Source organism: Hesperophylax consimilis, chromosome 5 (assembly GCF_061612785.1).
Source record: "Hesperophylax consimilis isolate HC1 chromosome 5, BYU_Hcon_1.0, whole genome shotgun sequence".
NCBI classification, from domain to species: Eukaryota; Metazoa; Arthropoda; class Insecta; order Trichoptera; family Limnephilidae; genus Hesperophylax; species Hesperophylax consimilis.
The window spans coordinates 20,000,001-20,021,353 of NC_142840.1; the positions used below are offsets into that span (position 1 = coordinate 20,000,001).

The 21,353-nt window shown below is 36.6% G+C and overlaps 2 protein-coding genes across 3 annotated transcripts in view; one reads left to right on the plus strand and one right to left on the minus strand.

Moving 5' to 3' along the window:
• Positions 1–11,147, plus strand: part of LOC149423630 (uncharacterized) — a 34,562-nt gene extending 23,415 nt beyond the window's left edge. The window contains exons 16-19 of one of the 2 annotated variants that reach the window (XM_089631691.1): positions 1,871–1,932; positions 2,199–2,418; positions 2,826–4,097; positions 9,551–11,146. In XM_089631691.1, the coding sequence (XP_089487817.1) occupies positions 1,871–1,932; positions 2,199–2,418; positions 2,826–2,952 (409 nt within the window). In that variant the 3' untranslated portion in view covers positions 2,953–4,097; positions 9,551–11,146. Of the gene's footprint in view, positions 1–1,870; positions 1,933–2,198; positions 2,419–2,825; positions 4,098–9,550 lie in introns of both variants that reach the window. The other variant, XM_089631692.1, reaches the window with a different exon arrangement.
• An 81-nt stretch (positions 11,148–11,228) lies between these two features.
• Positions 11,229–21,353, minus strand: part of LOC149423631 (uncharacterized) — a 35,469-nt gene continuing 25,344 nt past the window's right edge. Inside the window, exons 14-23 of the mRNA XM_089631690.1 lie at positions 20,736–20,901; positions 20,488–20,629; positions 17,627–17,832; positions 17,436–17,520; positions 16,938–17,127; positions 15,658–15,895; positions 14,137–14,284; positions 13,372–13,430; positions 12,267–12,380; positions 11,229–11,360 (exon numbers count right to left, since the gene is read on the minus strand). Coding sequence (XP_089487816.1) covers positions 11,244–11,360; positions 12,267–12,380; positions 13,372–13,430; positions 14,137–14,284; positions 15,658–15,895; positions 16,938–17,127; positions 17,436–17,520; positions 17,627–17,832; positions 20,488–20,629; positions 20,736–20,901 — 1,465 coding nt within the window. The 3' untranslated portion in view covers positions 11,229–11,243. The remainder of the gene's footprint in view (positions 11,361–12,266; positions 12,381–13,371; positions 13,431–14,136; positions 14,285–15,657; positions 15,896–16,937; positions 17,128–17,435; positions 17,521–17,626; positions 17,833–20,487; positions 20,630–20,735; positions 20,902–21,353) is intronic.

Genomic DNA, 21,353 nt, shown 5'->3' on the forward strand with positions numbered 1-21,353 from the left:
CTACTTGGTTAGTCTTGTCTCTTCTTCAATCTTCTTACTTCTTACCGCTGCTTCTTGTCTTTTCTGGACTATTTTAGTCTGTTATTGCATCTTCTCGACCCTTTTTGGCTTGTCTTGTCTCTACTTGAATCTTCTTACTTCTTACCGCCGCTTATCGTTTCTTGTAGTCTCTTTTTAGCTGTCATGCCACTCACTGCATCTTCTTGACACATTCAGGTTCGTCTTGTCGCTTATAGTCTCTTCTTGGCCCTTCTAGTCTCTTCATGGATTTTCTTCTACTTTTTGCATCATAAATCGATATCATTCAAAGACAGCTCGCTGAAGAGGTCCCATAAATCCCAAACTAATTGCACTGGTTGACACTTGAGGGGCTGTGTATTTTGTCTCTGGCTGCATTGAGAGTCTTTGTTGAATATTTTTTAGCAATCTCTTAGCAAGGGAAACCTTCTAAACGGTTTAAACAAACAGGAGCGGTTTTATCACGCCCGCTGTGACGGGTATCCACGCGTTTCCGCCGTGCTCAACAATATTACATGAGAAAATAAATGAATATTTGTTTAAAATTGTTAAAATATATTGTAAAATCAAATGCAGTACAATAGTATAATATTTGAAAATCTAAAATGTTGGAGAATCGCTGCAGAGACCCATGGATGTAATATGAGATGTGCTTATTTATCATATTATCTTTTTGTTTATTTGTATTAGTTAAAGATGGCGGTGCTACGAACCTCGGCTGAGGAGGCAGTAAAATAATACTTACTCCCGCACTGCGAGCAATATTCCTGTATTTATTTCCTTAGCGGGTGAATTGTAGTGTGAAGGAAACTAGAGTTGCATCTACAGATGTGATGATATCGGGATTTGCAGATATAGATGATAAAGGTCTTGAGGTAATGGTAGAAGTTCCGTAGGAAATGATAACTAACTAACTAACCATCACGCCTTTTTCTGCAGGGGTAGGCAGAGAGGACGGACCGCCAAACAACTCGGTCTTGGCACACACTCCTTGCCTCTAATATTCCACGTGCCAATTCGACATTGTTCGAGTTCCTTCCTCCTCTTTGCGCCACCGAAGAGTTGGCGATGTGATGGATAGCGAGCCTCATCGACACCTGTGTCGGTCATTCCCCTTTGATATTCAATTTTAATAACTCTATTTTAAAGTGAGAATATATAATATTCAATTAAAGATAGTAAAGACAATGTCAATAATGAAGGGAAGAACAATACGTAGACTGTACTTTGTTAAAATTAAAAGTAACCCTGGAGGAACAGTTTGTTCCTGTTTAAATACTTTTTTTTTTAATTGGTTCTGAGTTTACTTGATTTTAATAAACAAAGTGCTTATTTCGAAATGCTAGAATACAAAGGTCGACGCTAATGGCGTTTAATTTATAGCAAAGGGCTGGGATTATAACAGCGTATTTAGTATTGGTATTCTGTGTTTGTTTATTATTTATGTCAAAAATGTTGTGAGGCTGAAGGTAGTGGAGAGGGGATGACGATGGGGAAGAGAAGGTGGTAAAGTACCTGGCTATTCAAATCTAGTCACCTAACACGGCTTAAGCCATTTAAAGCAATGTTTCAATTCTGAATGGTAGTCTTTCACCAGGACGATACTGATAGTGTCTTCCACTATGGAACCTGCTACAAATATATTTTTTTTAATCAATAAATTGTGAAATTCCGGGATTTGAATCCGCAACCTCCGGATTGCTAGTCAAGAGCCTTATCTCTCGATCACGGAGGCCATCCAACCTGGTACATAATACTATGTCACAACTAGGGTATTCATATATTTTTGAGGTCAGGGGTGGATTTAGTATTTCTATATATGTAATATTTAACAAAGTCTTCTTTGATTTAGGTTTTGGAAAGAGATGATCGCAGCTTATGCAGAACAGTTGGAAAATGCTGAAGATGTGAAAGGTATGTTACTTATCCATTGTATGTTACATAATAATAGTTTACCATATTTTTCACAGAATATTATGACCACCTTTGTGCTCTCCAATTGCTGCAGTTCCTCACCATTCACCTCCAGTCCGCGGTTCTTCCTGTCCTGCTCCAGTCCTAAATGCAGTGTATTCACCTCTTCGTTGGTCTGCCTCTGGGCCGCTTCCACTGGGGCACCCCCTTTATGATATAAGTTATTTAATTCTGTGCCATATTGAGACTGCTGTGTTGTTGTTTAGCTAATGACCTGGAGTGGCGCATGGTGTCCTGGCGGGCCGTGCTTCTGCTGTGCAGCGGGGAGCTGGAGACTGCATGCAGCCATCTGTGCGGTGTGGGGCTGGCTGCCGATGCTGTGGCCGTGGCAACCATCCGCCACGCCGACCACATTGTGCAAAAGTGCCTGCGCCTATGGGCCAAGGACAACGCCAACATCAACAAGTTTGGACGGGCGGCAGAATGGTAACTAACTACCTAACTATCACAAGTCTGTCTTGCCACACGCTCCATATCTCATCCATGTTCAAGCGTACTCTTGTTCAGCGGTATCCCGCGTTTGTTTCTATCTACACACACCAAATGGGCTCCGCTGCTTTAATAGTCCATGCAGTTTGATCGTAGGCACGCTTCCATGCCATATCTCCCATTGTTTCTATTAAATAACCATCATCCATTTTACCGGAGTGGTATGCAGAGAGAACAGATAGCCACACAACTCTGTCTTGGTACATGCTCCTCCCTTTATTCACATTAATGCATCATCTCAGATATACTCTTTTTATTTTGACTCCACGACCCCACTCAAGTATTGGATTTGTAGTGTCATGAGTTCCCCGTATTGGTAATTGACTATGTTTATTTATTTGCAGCCACATTGTCCTGGACGAGATAATGGAAGCCGCCACGGTACTGGGCCGGTCCAACAACGAAGAGAACTTGGCGCTGGCAGCGGAGATGGCAAAGTATGCCGCAAGCCAAACGAACAACGCAAACTGACTAAACCACTCTCCTAAACAAACAAACTTACTCAACTAAATATATCATCACATTCTGAATGTGTGTATGTATGTGATATTTGTAAGAATAAAAATAATGTTGAAAAATATATTTAGAAACATTTTGTTTTTTTACCATGTTCAAAAAAAAAAGTGGTGCGCAAATTCCTAATTTGATCGTAAAGTTAACATCTTCTACTATATATTTTTTAATGTTATATTAAGTTTGTGGACCACCAGTTGCACACCACTGCAGTAAACTGACAAGTCGTATAATAAACATTTTTAATATACAGTATAGTCTCTGTAATTCGAACTTCCGGGTGAACGAACCTTGAAGAAAAAAAGTGTAATTTCAAAGAGAATTATGCCTAAGGAACAGTTTAGTTCACTGACTCCAGTAAAACAATTACATACTGTTAAAAATTAGTATCCTCTTATATAGATTGAAGTGGGGAACTTTATAAAAAAAAACTTGTAAATAACCTGCGTAAAAAAAATTAATGTGCAGTCGTTAACATTTTGAAACGTTGCGATGAGAGTAGTCTTTGCAAATAAAAAGAAACACATTCCTTCTCTATTAAAATCATAGACAACACATTTAATATTGGTGATATCTATGCTTATGACCTATACAGGTTACTTACTTGATTCCTGACATTGTTTGATTTTTTTTTTTTTTTTAAAACCAAGTAAAACAAAATTCTTCCAGATGTCATCGCTGGTCAATCAGCCTAGTAACCGACCAACACCACAACCCCATCCTGACTGTCCAATACCCACTGATTTTTTTAAAAATCATGATCAAAAAAAAAAAAAAAGATCCATCGGCGGCCATCCCCGTTTGCAGATATATCACATAATATGATCCACGAAGTTTCACTAAAATACATACATAATGTCAATCCTGCCGTTTGTTGGGATAGATTGCATTGAAAAGGTTGAAAGCAACTGACATCAGCAACGGCCTTGGACAGTTGTATGAAGTAATTGATTTCAGATAAAGTATTTCAAAATAATATACTGTTCTAAAGACTGTTTCTGATTTTAGTTTTACAAATTGATAAATCCAATTAAAAATATTAAAGTTTTTAAAAGCAAACAAAAATAAAGTTGCTTAGTTGCATTTTATCATATTCAACAAAGGTATTATTGATTGCAACAATAACATTTGGCTGTCATCAGTTGTTTTGTTTTGCTCTATCTAAAATTAATTTTTTTCCATTCTATTTTGTTTTCTGGCCAAAAAAAAAGTGTAGTGTGTTGTGCCTTGAGGGTTCTTCTCCCTTCTGATCTTCCAGGAGTCACTTTTCGCTGCTGATTTCCAGATATTTATAAACTTTTTTACTCCTGTCATTTTTCATACTATTATTGTAGTTGTTTACTGTTGTGAATAATGGAGGGAGATTTCCCTCCTGGACCCCCTACAAAGCCCCCAGATCCCTCTCCGGACCCCCCAGACGGGGAAAATGTAGAAATTTCTGACAGTGATTCTGTCATTTTGACTTCTACCAAAAAAAGGAAATTTACTCCTTCTTCCCCAATAAAACTTGACTCGCCTTCGACTTCACAGTCCCCACCAGCACTTTCTCAACTTCCTCCAACAAACTTTTATTCTCCTCATTCCCGTGGCCCATTCATAGTATACGCCCAAAAAACTGAGCAAGGAAAAACCATCCACCCTCTTGAATTTGGCAAATTCCTATCAAATAGCAAGAATCTTTCAATCAAGCCTGGAGGTGTAAAAGCCGAGGGTCGCTTCCGAATCTCCGTCGAATTCCTCTCAGGGTCAGCTGCCAACAGTTTCATCAAAAATATCTTCATTTCATCTAATTCAAAGTTCAAGGCATATATCCCTACTTTCAATGTCACTCGCATGGGCCTGGTCAGAGGTATCTCGACCGACCTGTCCATCGAAGAAATTCTGTCTTCACTTTCAACCCCCCAACACATTGGCAATCCCATAAAAGCCAGGAGGCTAAATTACAAGGACTCCTCTGAGGGTATAATTTCTTGGAAGCCCTCCCAATCTGTCGTTATCACCTTTGAAGGTCAATCTCTTCCCTCCCATATATATTTATTCTTCAACTCATTACCAGTTGAAATGTATACTTATCCCACCACTCAATGTTTCAACTGCTGCCGTTTTGGTCATACCAAAGCTGCATGCAGATCTCAACCCAGATGTTTTAAATGTGGAGAAAACCACGCAGCTGACCAATGTCCTTCTTCATCCTCACCTAAATGTTTTAACTGCTCAGGCTCACATACAGCTATCAACACATCTTGCCCAGAACAATCTCGCCAAAAAAATATTAAAATTTCTATGGCCTCTCAGAACTTGTCTTTTCTGCAGGCTTCTAAACTATTCCCGCCTGTCAAAAAATCATTTGCTGAGGCTTTATCCAGCAACTCCTCATCCAACTCTCTTCCCTCCACTACAACAACTTCTTCTCGTTCAACTAAATTCACATACAAAAACGCTATCTCTAAACCGGCTCCTGGATACGATCAGCAACAACACAACTCACTGCTCTTAAATCCCAATGGTTCACCTCTTTCAAATGCCACAAATGGGTGTGCAAATAATTATAATCCGTCCTCAATGAACTCTCTTAAACTTTCTGAAAAACTCTCCCAAGACAATTCTTCATTTATCCAAACTCTTATTATGCTTCTAATTGACCTTATTTCTTCTCAAACTAATCTACCGTCCAACGCTGCTACTATTATTTCCACATTAAAATCATTTATTCAAAATGACTCTTCAGGATGTCAGAATACTTCAGTGGAATAGCCGAAGTGCTATTTCTAACAAATCTGATCTCCTTAACCTATTAAATTCCAACATTATTTCTTTGGCTGCTATCTCGGAGACTTGGTTTACTCCATCCACCCACTTTAATGTGGGAGGGTATTCCTGTCTCCGCGACGACCGCCCGGAAGGTTCGGGCGGCGGTGCTGCCCTTTTTATTAAAAAATCCATATCATTTTCCCCAATAAATAATATCAAACCCCCCAATGCTGACTTTCAAATGGTTGCAGCTAAAATAAAGGACACATCCTTTATTTCAGTCTATCTTCCCCCAACAGCCCACTTCAATAAACAAACTTGGTTGCAAATTGTAAGTCAACTAAGCCCTCCTTTCTTTATATTAGGCGATTTTAATGCCCATTCCCCCGTCTGGGGTTCTGCTTTCTCCGACCGAGATGGTCGAAGTGTGATGGATTTCCTAGATCAATCCAACCTTTTCCTTTTGAATGACGGATCTCCTACTAGGATCTCACGCCCCAGCACAAACCCCAGTGCAGTGGATCTATCGATATGTTCTACTAGTCTGGCTTCTCTCTCCTCGTGGGTGGTGTCCCCCGACCCTTGCTCCAGTGATCATTTCCCGATCACCATTACTTATCAAACTTCTTTCCAATCAGACAAGTCTCATATTTCGACAAAAATTAAAACGAAACACACCAAATGGGATGAATTTAACTCTCATATGGACAAGTTCCTATTAAATTCACCCGCCACCGATATATTTTCCGTCAAAGATGATTATAATAACTTCAAATCAATGCTCATAACTGCAATAAATAAATCAAATCCTCCCCCTAAAACTAAATCTCTCAAAAAACTCCCTCCAACTCCCTGGTGGGATGAGGAATGTTCCAAAGTAGTAAGAATTCGGAAAGCTAAATCTCTTTCCTATCGTTACAATATGACTATGGAGAACTATCTTATATACAAAAATGCTGAATCCAATGCCAAAAGGGTATTGAGGTCAAAAAAAAGATCTGGGTGGTACAACTTCTGCAGTTCAGTATCTCCGAACACTCCAATTTCGGAAGTTTGGTCTATGATCCGAAGATTTAGATCCTCCTTCAGTTCACCATCTCCTCGAGCGTCTCATTCTAAATGGATCGATGAATTTTTGGACAAAATTGCCCCCCCTTCTGTACCTAACTTAGATGAAATAACGCCCATCTATAATACTCCTATGTCTAATCATTGGCTAGACTCTCCGTTCACCTTAATTGAGCTAAAAAATTGTTTATCAACAGTCAAGGACTCATCTCCAGGCAGAGATGGTATACCTTACAGCATAATCAAAAATAGTAATGATAATGTTCTAAACCACTTCTTAAGCATCTTAAATAAAATCTTCCAGACTGGTATAATGCCTGATGACTGGAGTTGTCAAATAATCATCCCTATTTTAAAAACAAACAAATCACCAAATTCTGGATCCAACTACAGGCCGATCGCTCTTTCATCCACCCTCAGTAAACTTTATGAAAAATTAATTAAAAACCGATTAGAATTTTTTGTCGAGAGTAAACAGCTTCTCTCTCCATCTCAATTTGGATTTAGGAAAAAAAAATCCACTCAAGATAACCTTGCCATCATCAGTACTGATATTAATTTATCAATTTCTAAACAGGAAGTTTGTCTTGCCGTCTTTATAGATATAGAAGGCGCCTTTGACAATGTTTCCATCCCAATCTTGAAAAAAAAACTTCTAGGCCTTGGCCTTCCCCCCATGTTTGTTCAATCTATTATTAATCTATTTCTAGATAGAAAAATTTTCATTGAACTTCCAGATATTTTTCCTCAAAGTAGGTCTATTTGGAAGGGTTTACCACAGGGCGATGTATTGTCCCCCTTACTGTATAGTATATACACATATGATATGCATGTCGCTATTCCCCCACAAGTAAAAGTTATTGAGTTCGCAGATGACATAGCTTTCTTCTTATCATCCAAAATCATCCCTCTCGCCGTCAAATATCTTAACGAAGCCATGAATGCCCTTTGCACATGGCTCACGTTAAATGCTCTTGAACTTTCAATCCAAAAGACTCAGTGTGTCACCTTCTCAAACCGCCATAAAAACCCCCCCGTTCAAATTTTATTTAAAAATTCTCCAATCCCCAACGCTTCTGAAGTAAAATTTTTGGGAGTAACATTTGATAGGAAACTTAAATGGTCTTCCCATATTAATAATTTAGTTACTAAATGCGAAAAAAATTTAAATATCATCAGATCATTATCTGGCGTTTGGTGGGGTGCTCACCCTACTTGCATTAAGTTGCTTTACAACGCACTTATTCGAAGCCATCTTGACTATGCCTGCCCACTTTTTAGTACTGCCTCAAAAAATGTACTTGATAAATTAGACAAAATTCAATCTAAATCTTTGCGAATTATAACTGGAGCGATGCAATCGTCACCCATCAATTCCCTTCAAGTAGAATGTTCTGATCCTCCTCTTTATTTAAGGCGTCAACTATTTGCTGACAAATTTGTTCTTAAATGTTTAAATTCTAAATGTCATCAGGTTATCCCCAGCGTCTCGTTGTTCATTCACTCAACTCATTCATCTACAATCAGAGCTTCAACTAAACCTCTTCCTGACATCTGTAAAAATTTTAAGTCTCTCTCAGAGCTTCACATTATCCAAAATGATCTACTTCCCTTATACAAATTAAAATATAGTCACGTCACCCTATCCCCAACAATAATAGAAGGGATCGGAATCCTTAAAAGCCATTCCAATCTCCCGGCCCGAACTGTCAATAATATGTTCAATGACATTATTTCATCTAAATGGCCCAACTTTTCTCTTTTATTTACTGATGGATCCAAATCTCCCGACTCTCCTAACTGTGGTATAGGTATTAACGTTTACCACAATAATTCTAATGACAGAATATTTCATTCAATTTCAAATCAATTTTCAATATTTTCAGCCGAGTGCATTGCAATAATAGAATCTCTCAAATATATAATCAAAAATAATTTTGAACATTCCCTCGTTCTCTCTGACTCTCTCAGTTCCCTCCAAAAACTTAAATCCAGTCCTCTTCTTCATCCTGATGATCACTTTGTATGCCTTATTCGAGAGATGATAGCCTCCATTCAAAGCTCTGGTAAAACTGTAACTCTGATTTGGATTCCTGGACATGTTGGTATCATGGGTAATGATATTGCGGATGCCTTGGCAAAACAAGGAGCGTCCAACCCTGTTGTTACCCTCGTAAACCACATTCCCCTATCTGACATTTTTTCCATCATCAAAGATAGATCCCGCAATGTTTGGGCAGAGTATTGGCACATTGCTAGTCAATCCAAGGGAGCCTGCTATGCCTCAATACAAAGGACTATTCCATCAAAACCGTGGTTTCAGCAATTCCCTCATTTTTCCAAAAAAGAAATTTCTTCACTCATTCGAATGAGGATCGGACATTGTTCCGTTCCTTCCCATCTTTTTAAAATTCACATTGTTGACTCCCCAGATTGTACATTCTGTGGTCTAGAAGTGGGAACTTTAGATCACATATTTTTTGGTTGTCCCTCTCTAAACAAATATCCTCTCTTCTATCAAGCCTTATCTAAAATTGCCTCCCCTCCATTCAACATCTCATCTCTTCTAAGTCTGAACTCGACTCCAATTTTCATTATAATTTTGAAATTTGCCAATTTAAATAAAATTAATATTTAAATTCACCTTTCATTTCTCAATAATTTTAAATGATGGCCAAGAACACCCTTGAAGGGTGAAAGCCAGAAATAATAAGAAAAAAAAAAAAAAAAAACAAAGGTATTATAAAGTTATTAAAAAATTTGTAACCTCAACAAATATTTTTCAAATGATGTTGCTTCATAAATTATTTTTAAATTCTCAGGAGTGTTTTGGGAAAATTTGAATGCTAACTGAAAGCGCGGTATTCTCTTTTTCTAACACTGTCTAAACTAAATTTCTCATTGTAATACAAAATGTTGTAGCATAACTTTTATGAGACCCGTGTCAGGCTGGGAGATAAATCTCCCAAAAAGAATCTACGGTTGTTTGTTGTCTGTAAAGGATATCTCCCAAAATTTGCCCAAAGGTAAAATATAATAAAAATTTTGACTAGCATCTAACATTAAAAGTTCCGGAAATCATCAAACATTCAAATGTTCAGAAAAACCAGCTGTTAGGCGATGCACTACGTCATGTAATATTTTGAATCGAGCCGCCATCAATAACACTCCTTACGTAGATGGCGATAAGGCTTAAATTCCCACTTAACACCATCCAGCTGTTTTGATTTATGCAAGAAAAAAACATGGCCAAAAAGTGCCTTTTATTTTATTTTGTGGATGTTCAGGCATAAATATTATGTTTTCCGATCATTTTATAAATAACTTAATTTTCCACATTATACAATAAAACTATAACCGAAAATGGGTTCGTAAGTAGGAAATTTTGAACTTTAGTTTTCATAGGCCTTATAAATTATTTTTTTCTGGACTTATATAAAAAATACACGATTATTTCAAAGGCCAAGATGTATTATACTCGCTGTATTTATTTAAAGCATCTGAAACATTTCTAGGTGACCAAGTTTTCAAACCAAAAACACATGATTTTGCATTACTTCATAGTGCATCGCCTTAAAGAACCCGAAAATTCATTCAACTGTGCAGCCTCAGTTTTTAATTGTTCAGATTGTAGAGACTATACTGTATAATTCGGGAAAATAAAAAACCACATGAATTTTGATTTATTTATTATTTCAAACAATACTTATTGAATACAAACATGTTCAAACATTTCAGGTACTTTAAAATGGCGCTGTTTGAACTATTCCTGTGATTTTTATCAAAAAAACAATATTCAGTATTCAGTTCAGGCAGAATACTGCAATCAAATAAACATCCTATTAATAAAATAAAAATAATATTTACAAATTATGTATCATACAAATCCAATTGAGCCCTTACGTGGAAAAACAGCATTGTTGAAATAACAGATCCAGATCCATTCAAATTACGCGCTATACATCTATGTTCACCGCAAATACAGTTTTAAAACCACAGATGATAGTACAAGACCTATGGTGACGGCCGGTAGGGCGCCTTCAAGTCGGTCAATACTTAATTGAAACTGACAATATTTCAGAACTCACTTTTGCAAGTAATGCCGTTTTTCTGCATAAGGGCTCAATTTATCTTTTACAAAACAAAACAAAATACTCTTCTTTTAAATAAACGAGAAACATTATATTGAACATTATTATTATGAAAAAATGATAATTATTGAAGACTTTACTAAAATTATTATATTATATTTAAAATGTATCTTGATGTCATTATTTATTCATGGAATGAAAACGATTATTTAAAAAAAATAAATAATATTAAATACAAAGTATATTTTTATTTTAATAATTATTCTGAAATGTGTCCTAAAACAAATTGCTACTAATCATATAAAATTACAAAATTTTCTTAAGTGCGCCCTTCGGTACTTATTTATCGTCATTCTTTTTCATTTGGTTGCGGTATTTCAGGTAAAAATTTTTGTATTTCTCAGCTTTTGCCGTCAAAATCTGATTCTCCTTCATGTACTCGTGAAGTTTGTGGTTCTGTGAATAAAAAAAAACAGTCAATTGATGGGAAATTAATACATAATACGACTTCTATAATGGTCATTAGGTTCTTGTCAGTGGTGACGTGTGAAAAATATATAGATTTTAATTTATAATTTTTTTTGAAATGTCACCGGAGACCAACAAGTGTCTCCTATAATTTCTATACCCGCTATATCCGATTTTTTGACAAAATGATCTGAGTGTGACATCTTGTTCACATTTTTGCGAGCAACAAGAGGAGCCTAAAATTGAGTTTCAGAACCCTCCTTATCACGACCAAAAACCATGTTAAAACTGCGAGTGAGAAACCAAATCCGCTATATCATACAGAAAGTTACTATCAAAATGCGCTATATCGGATTCAACCAATCACAAGCAGTTATTTTGCCAAAATACAATATGGCCGCCGCTCTGACGCCACGCTCGTGTGTCAAAATGATCTACGCGTGTGTTTCTAAACCCGCCATGTCGGCTCAGTTGACTTTCAAAAGCCTCTATATCACGAAGTGAGTATCAAAATCCGCTTTATCCATTTTATTTATCGAAATTACTTAATTATTGCTAGACATATATAGAAAAATAAACACTTTTCGAAATTTTATTACTCCAATTCATTATATAAAAAATTGTAATGCAATTACTTATGTACGCTAGAGATGTGACAGTTTTTTGCGGTTTTCTCCAAATCAATGAAAACTGATATAGCGGGTATAGAAATTACACGACTCAAGTCATCTATAGTTTTATTCCAAATAAGCTAAGGAATCACTAGTTTAGTGTGACCTGATACACCAAACTGGTATGCTGATAGGTGTCACCGGTCATAAATTAGTTCAGACAACTGGGCCTTAGTTTTAGAGAGCCTCAACTTCAAGTGCTTATGATGTGTTGAGTACAGACCTGTACGATCACAGAGCCAACAAGGTGAGGTGAAAGCGATGGGGCCACCATGGCGGGCCGGAGACTCAGGCGCGACTCCAGTTCCATGTTCTTGTTCTGCAGCTCTTGTAAATTCTGCAAATGTATACGTATTGACTCAGTTTATTACATAATTTAAATCAAATTTACAGTGCCGGATCCACAAAATCTGGCGCTCTGTGCAGTAAGTAACAAAAATTTTTACTTCCTAAAAAAAAATGTGACCTGTGTTTCGGCACCTAATAGATTTTCAAAAAAAACTACCTTAGTAGTTAACTCCAAATAACTTCACTCAAGGCAAAAACTAAATAAACTGACTAAAGAATTATATATTATATTTAATATTTGTGTAATATATAAAGGGTAAATGTTCCATTGAATACCCAAATAAAAATCACAAGCTGTAATAATTGCATTAACAAAATAAAATGATTCATTATATACTGCTTTGCAAATAAAAATGGGGGCGATACAAATCATTTCAAAAGTTTGTCATACAAGATGGATGCCAGGCAATTTTTCCTCACTTCAATGTCATTCATACAAATGTTGTACTTTATGTTCCCAGCATATTGAATACGGTTTTATTGCTCGAGCGGGAATTAAGAATACGCATTGTGATTGGTTATAGAATTTGGATTGCATCCATTTGACGTCAGAGACGCGATAGTAAAATAGATCTTACGTTCAAATTAGAAAAATCATTCGATACATCCCAGTGTTAAAAGGATCCATGTGACCTGGATCTATTTTGAAAAATCAAATAAGTTATTTGTACCTTCATTTGAAATAATGCAACAGGAATCCATGTGCGTTGGACCACACTTGAATCTTTTTTGTACATTAGAAAAACCCGCTAACGGACCATGGTAATATTTTACACAAGCATAAGTTTGTACTGGGATACTATATAGCCTGGATCTAATTTGTAGAATATGGAGAAAAAAAAATCTCTTGACGTGGTATAGTTAACTTATTTTCGGACTTTTTGTGGGTTGGATCCAGTTTGCAGAACTACGTCCAATTTTAGTAGGAAACATAATGAACCGAATGAAATGATAGTAATAGTAGAAAAAATAATACTAACCTTTCTGGTTGGTTCACATTTTTCACAAGACTGCAATCTCGAAGACCGGCTAAAATCATCTGGAAATGACAATATAATTAATATGTATATGTTTACATAATAATATGTATGTTTCCTATATTGTAACTTGTTAGAATTTCATTGACCGAGAAAAAAAAGGAAAAGTGTCGATGATTTGAAGTTTAATTGCAATGCAAACAGTTTAAATTGTGAACTGAACATACATATTTAAATCAGTACCGTGAACACAAAACACCTTTTTTTATTCACTAAAGTTAATAGATTTTTATACTGCATTTCAGTACTTGGGCCTTGAATACTGACAAATTAAATAAATAACAGAACTGCCATACATCTGGCACGAGGAGTTAACAATTTGGTTTCGGTTGTTACAGATTATCTAGCTCATTCTCGATCGGTAATATATCTGTTAGGAAGCTTTGTAGAAGCACGCACAGATGGCAGTGCATAGAGCTTGCGGGGAAGTCTGCAAGATGGAGCCAGTGGCCAGTTGTCGCCATGGATAGTGCGAAGGCTCTCATTAATAAATCCCTGATTAATATAAAGAACCTATTATTTATAAAACTCCTTCCAAGTCGAGTTGGAGACCTGTTGAGCGAACACAACAATATCCATCCCATAATTCTAGGTGAATGAAATAATTACGATAAGGGTTTAAGATTTGTGTCTTTTGGTCCCTTGAAAAGTACTACTAAACAAATTGTTATTTTTCCAGAAAGGAATTTCAGAATTTCCCTAGCTCACCTGGAATGGTGTTAGTGGAAGCCTCAACTGTAGTCAGACTGGTCCCTCTGCGGGCGTCGTACAAGCTCTGTCGCTTCCTCCGCACCTCCCAGCTTGGGCTGCCCTCCTGCATCTCCTCCAGCTTGCCCTTCACGTGCTTCAGCTCTGCCTGGAAAACAAACACACACCAGTCTATTAGGAAACCAGCAACATCCCCAAAATACAGGTATACTTGGGGTATATCTCCAAAAACACAAATCATCTAAGTAACATTCCTGAAAACTCAACTAGGTAAAAGTAACGTCTCTAAAACATAAGTCAATTAAGTAATATTCATGAAAACACATGTCAACACGGTCACATCCTTTAAAACACAAATCAACTAACTCCTCAGGCCTCTAACATATTGGCCGTTATATTTCTTAAAGAAGTTGTCAGAAAGTCGGAGAATTTGTGTGTTTTTAGCTTCACAATAAAATCCAAATAAATGTAATATTTCTGAACATATCCAGAAACTAAAAGTTGTTTTTGAAAGGTGACGAAATACACTTTTAAATTTTGATTAGAAATATTTAAATTTTGAATGTAAACACAAAAGTTTTGAAAATGGCTCACCTTACGTTTTTTCGTCTAAACACTGAACTAAAATTGCTGATACAAAAACAATAACAAAAAATTTATTTTACAAATGCATTATAAACATTATTACCATCACCTTACTTTTTATTATTTCGTATAAAAAAAATTACAAAATTTCATAATTTTATTCTCAAATTGTGGTCGAAACCTTACACAGATTTAAGTATAAAGCGTGGTGTTTTCTCTTTCTAACATTGTTTAGTTCATATTTTTCACTATGACAGTAAGATAGATGAAACGATTTCTATGAGGCCCATATGAGGTGTTCCCAAAAACAAAAAAATGTCAATTTTTTCCGAAAGCCATAAAATTTGTCATTTAGTTATTATTGTCTGCATCCCATTTAAGAGGTTTTAAAAGTTCGGCATTAAAACCACCATAAACCCAAACTAGTGTCACAACATAGGTACCTCAAATGAACCTTTCGTCAATGGTAATAAAATTAATGTAAAACTTTGTTGAGGGAAATTACATGAGTTACACAGTTATATTACACACATTACAGAGTACACAGTGGCATCTCGAGATTTTTTTTTGTTTAGATAAAAAAATACAATGTTGTTGTACATAGTCCGAAACAATAAAATATTTTTAATTAATTTTACCTATGAAATTTAAAAATACGTAACACTAATAACTGTGTGTTCAGAACTAGAAAAATCTTCATTTAAAATAATTGCCAAATTTAGATCTCACTTAAGAAGTTTTTTTTGTCCAGTCCCCTGTAGTAGCTTAATATCATTTCAGAACAAGTTACACTGCATGAAAAGAGGTGTACAAGTTTTGAGTTTAAAGCTATTTTACAAATTCGGACTATCTGTGATTTTTTACGGGGCTGGGCTAGTATTAAAGTAGTTTGTAAAGACTAAACATAGATACCAAAGCAATAGAAGGGACATTTACCTCTACGAGCAGCTTTTCGCTGAAGACGTTGTTGTAACTGATGATGGTCTGTCGCAGTTCATCTGCACACACGTCGTATTCCGCATCCATCTCCTTGTACTTGGCTTCCCAATCTTCTTGTTCCTTGTACTTGGCTTCCCAATCATCCTGCTCCTTACAGTTGACTTTCTCTTTCCAGACCTTCAGTTCCTGCTGCAAGCTCTTTATCTCTCCCTTCAACTTCTCGGGGTCATTAGTACTGCAGAAAATGTTTTATTTACTATAATTGTTACATAATATATACAGCAGCCAAATGGAAGATACTTCATCAATATTTAATAATTAGAATATGGGCATCTTTGAACAGCTTCATTTTAAATATTGAGTTTAATTTCCAGAATGTTAGCCGAGAATAACAACCAAACAATAAAAACAATTTTCATAGTGACGTTTTTTTTTTTTTTTTTTTTACAGTATTACCGCACAAGAGTCCCAACTGCTCCCGTCTGGAGCCAGTGAGACTATGGCATCCCCAATTGGGGTATGTTGTGAGGCTGAGGGTATTGGGGAGGGGAGGGAGATGGGGAAGAGGAAGGTGGGGAAGTACCTGGCTATTCAGATCTGGTCACCAAACACGGCTAAAGCCATTTCAAGCAACTTTTCAATTCTGAATGGTGGTCTTACACCAGGGCGATACTGAGAGTATCTTCCACTCTGGAACGTGCCGCAAATATACTATATATTATTTTTAATTAATTAATTGTGAAATAACACAAATTAATCAAATAAAATTTATTTGCGCACGCCGGGTTCGAACCCGCGACCTTCGGATCTGTAGTCAAAAGCGTATACCACTAGACCACGCCGGCCTTCGATGGACGTAGGTGCAGTCCGTCAAGAAAGCATAAAAAAATGGAGCGCGCTGCAATTGTTAAAATGACAACACTAAAATGGTTCAAAAGAAAAATAATGTAACCTTAAAAAAGTACTATATGGTCAAAAAATTTCAAATAATTCTACATGTTACCAAGAATTAAATATTTAAATCACTGCCAGTCTTAATTCAGGTCTGAAAGGGTTAAATCATTAAAAAACTATATGGAAGAAATGCAAACTTTTAACAGTAAAAACAAACGTTATGAAAAATTGAGTTATGCCATTTTCAATTTCGGTAGATAATTATAACCTCACATTTGAAAATACTATAATTTGTTCTAATATCGGTCTTCCCATGGTAATGAAATTTTTTAGTACCATTTAATAAAATTTCTAGATTTTTTTGACTGGATGTGGTAGTGTACCTGTCTTTGGGCAGCAGGCTGTGCAGGGTGTTGTCCTGATAGGAGTGCAGCAGGCGGCGCATCTCCGAGGCTTGCTCCTTGTTGCGCATGCGCAGATCCTCGTTGGCCCGCTGCAGCCCCTGGTGCTTCTCCTTCAGGAGGTCATACGTCATCTTGTCCACAAACAGGGACATCAGGCTTTCATGGTTGTCTGAAAATATTACATATAGCAATGCGTGTTCAATGGTCTTAGATTTCAATAACCAGAACAAAAAAATTACACAACATACAAACATTAAGTAGCACTAATGCAGCTATTAATACTTAAGGTGAAGAGATGCAGCTAGTCCAAGTCATTCGCAAATACAATGTTGCTTTGATAGCGCCCATGGTTTTTGCTAGTAGGTTGTTAGAAGTCCTTGGTCGATCGTGAACTATCCGCGCACGAACCACCAATGAACGATCAGGTTATTTTATCAAAAATATTTGTAGCCGAGCATTACAAATCTACAATTTTACCTTTTTGATTTGTGTTTGTGGAGGCATCTTGTTTATTTTTGCTGGACAATGAGAAAACATGTTGTTTCATTTCTTGCAGTTGGACCTGAAACAAACAAATAATAATATTAGCATTTCGTCTCAATATTCCTGTCCTATCAGGTGTTGCACAGCACTGGTCATTTTAACTGCTGAGCTAGCTTAATTTTTACCTCCATGTTTTGGTAGGCGGCCACAACTTTAGCGTATTCTTCAGCTTTGTGTTTGAGGCTTTGCTGGCTGCCGGTGAGAGCTTGCTCCAACTGTGCATATCTGTCTTGCGCCGCCTTCAGCTGCAATTCCAGTTGTTTGACATTTTTCTTCATATTCGAACTTTCCGTTGCCGCCTCACAATCTTCCATTGAAACGTCATTATCGTCTGAAAAAAACCAAAAAGATAAATTTTGACTAAATAAGTGACCATCACATCATTTCTACGCAGGAGCAGGCAGAGGATGAACTGACACACGACATTGTTTTAGCCATAGACATAAGAAACAGTAGACGTGCCATAACACAACATCTGAGTATCATTTCGTCGAGCTGGAGGCAAACCATGTGACAATCATTTTGGCACCAGGAGGGTTCCAGTATATCTTGAATAAAATACGACATCATTCGTATATTGACCGCTGGCGAGCAAACATTGAAATAACTGGACCTGGCATAGAAAAGTAAAATTCGCTAAAGTAAGGTAACAGTTTGCAGCGCAGTCCATTGCGGGACTTTTCTGCGCAGGGTCTAATTGTAAGTGTTTAACTGAACCGACTATTACATCAGGTTGCATAGCAATACAAATATATTCATAGATAATCAGGGATGTGCCAAATTCCAGGGTGACAAATAACATGACAATTAGGGGGCGGTTCTTCTCTTAGGTCAATTGGTGTTTGACCTCCCACAATTATAAGACAACAATAATAATAAAATATGTACATCAAAACAACTGGTCTTATTCTTAATTTATTTGAAATGTACCGCGAAACAGCGAGCTGCGAGGGCAAGTGATGAGCAGTGACATCTATTGTCTCTAATAGAAGCTTTCATTCCAAAGTCCACACGATTTGCTGGGTCAATTTAAAGAATGTCCCCAAGTTGGCATCTTCTTTCCCTATGTGCGCCATAGAATAAACGAGATGGAGCTATGTCTTTTGTCGAAGTAAAAATTAGGTACCGAGGAAAGCTTAGGGACGCTTAGGTCATTGTCGTAAGGGAGACAGCACGATGAATATTACATATATGTTTTAAAGAGATGGTGACATAAACATGTTGGTTTTTCATTTTACACGCTTGTTGTGTGTGGATCAATGGTTGTTTTTCAACTGCAATTCTTTATGACGTTACCGACGTAGAATGAAGCTGCGTAGTAAAACAAAACAAAAAACATTGTCAAATAGAATCGATAGTCTAAATTTAAATGTAATAGATAAACGTTGCGTCGCTTCGAACCACGGAACCACCATACTTTTAGCTTCGCACCCAATATCTTTGGATACTGCATTTCAAACTCTTATATTATTTACTTTAATGTTGCGCACAACTACATTAACAACTACACAGCGTAATAATTTGCCGTAAGTACATGGATTGTGTAGTTCTTTCTAATTTACAATATTAACATAACATGTATTTTGAGTCGCGGACTCATGACATACCTACCTACAAATTGATATAGATAATAATACATATATGGGCATTTTTCACAATATCAAATAAAGATTAGTCACACATTTTTTTCAAATGACCTACTACACCTGGATCCCAAGAGCCGCCTATGCTGACAATATTTGAAAATCTCCTACTACCACCACAGTAAGCGGAAAATGTTGCTTGTGTTATGATGGATGACTTAGCCAGCTGAGGAATTGAAAACACTAAGCCTGGGTGGGACCCAAACGCAATGTTAACTCAGCCACCGACCGGTCTTCTGTTTCATAACATTATGTCATTTACACTTAGGTCGTTTGTGTGTTAATAAAATTATGTGTGAAATAATTAATTCACATGAATTAATTATATTTAAGAGATTGAAGACTATGGCTTCCCCACTCCAGGCTATGTTGTGTGACTGGATGTAGTGATAACAAGTACTTGGCTAAGCAGATCTGATCACTAAACACGACTAAAGCCATTTCAAGCAACCAGGGCGATATTGCGAGTATCTACTACAACTATGCGCAAATATAAAAACAAAACATAAATACAAAAATAATACGTAGTGCCGGCTAAGTATTATTTTAATTAAATTATTTCATTTGTGAAATAATGAATTAAAATTAAAATAGATGATTGTATTATTTTTATGATACAAGCTTTTGTGTGAAACTCTAAATATATTTACTGTACGCATTCACTAAGCGGGCACATGTTTGCTATTGCGGAAAGTGTTTTAACCTTTGAAAAACACCAGACCCTTTTAGAGGGAAATCAAAAACGGAATCAAAAATGAACTCTAAAGAGTTTCAAGTGCAAGCGATTCTGTTAAAAAAAATTTATGCCCTTTCTCATGGCTTACAAGTTCGCATATCAAAAAAATTCCAGCTAGGGCGAAATTCCAATGACAGCAGCGCATGAACGGTTTGTAGGTGGGAAAAAATTCTTGTCACTGGTGCACAAACGGTTTTCCTACATACTTTAAAAAAATATTCAGTTTTTAAAGCAATTTGCACGCCATTGTAAAAACAACTAGTAAAAGTGATAGTACAATGCAAGTTGCCTGTAAACCTATGCCCTGTTCCCCTCACCCTATGTATGCATGTCTATGGTCTTGATACACAATCCTTGCTCCATTCATACAAACTCTTCTGCTGTACCGACTCATTGCCCAAGTATTTTATCCACATTGAGCCATGTCTTTCTCGGTCGTACCCGACTTCTTCCATACACTTTCAAGCCATAATATATTCTTCCGAGTAGTTCAAACTATTAAATTTCTTTACTTTCCTTGACCTTTCCACTAAACATAGCAACGTTTTAAATGTCTTCTAACCAAATGAATAAAATAAAGTCGTACATGACATCATCAAACACTGACCTGGTTTGATGCTAGCATTAGAGATGACCAGGCTCCTCTGCTGGTCGTGTAAGCTTCGCCTCTTGACTTGCAGATCGTGTCTCATTTTGGGGCTAGACTTTAGTAGAGCATTCAGTTCAGACTGTACATCGGCAACACGACCCTAAAATCATATACATAATGTTTAACTTAATGATGGGTCATTGTTTGGTTGCGCTTTCTCCTTCTATTTTATTATTATAATATTATGATCAATTAAGCACTATTACCTGAAGAATTGTATTGGCAGATAAAAGTCTTGAATTTTCAAGGCGTATTTTCTCCGTATCCTTTGTAGTCCTTTCTTCCATGCTTGTTATTTTAGATTGCATTTCTTGAATGTAATCTTTTTGGTTTTTCAGCTCCAGGAGTAATCTCTGGTGTTCAAATTCAAGGCTAAAATAAATGTGAGAATGAATGTGACCTGTTTTTTTATTATTAATTAATTGTTTTTTTACTACTGCATAACATTTAAAAACTATTAGTTCTGTGAACAGGAGGCCTCGCTTCCGGCAGAACGAAGCAACCACAAGTGGCGTTTCGGTCTTGAATTATAAAATGGCGCAAAACATCGCTTGCAGTTGCTTAGTTCGTTTCCCATGAGTCGTAGTTCAGCTGGGGCTTGGTGCATAAAACGGCATGATGTACTGAATAAAATAAAATAAATTGAATTTTTTTAATAACTGCAGTTTGTTTTGCCACACCCTGTACCAACCTCCTGAATTATAAACTAAATATATTATATGAAACTTTTTTTTATTTCATATAAACAAAATAGTATAAAATGTTTGAGAGCTTAGTTCTTCTAAACAACGCAACAGATTTCGATAGGGTTTTCACTGCCATTT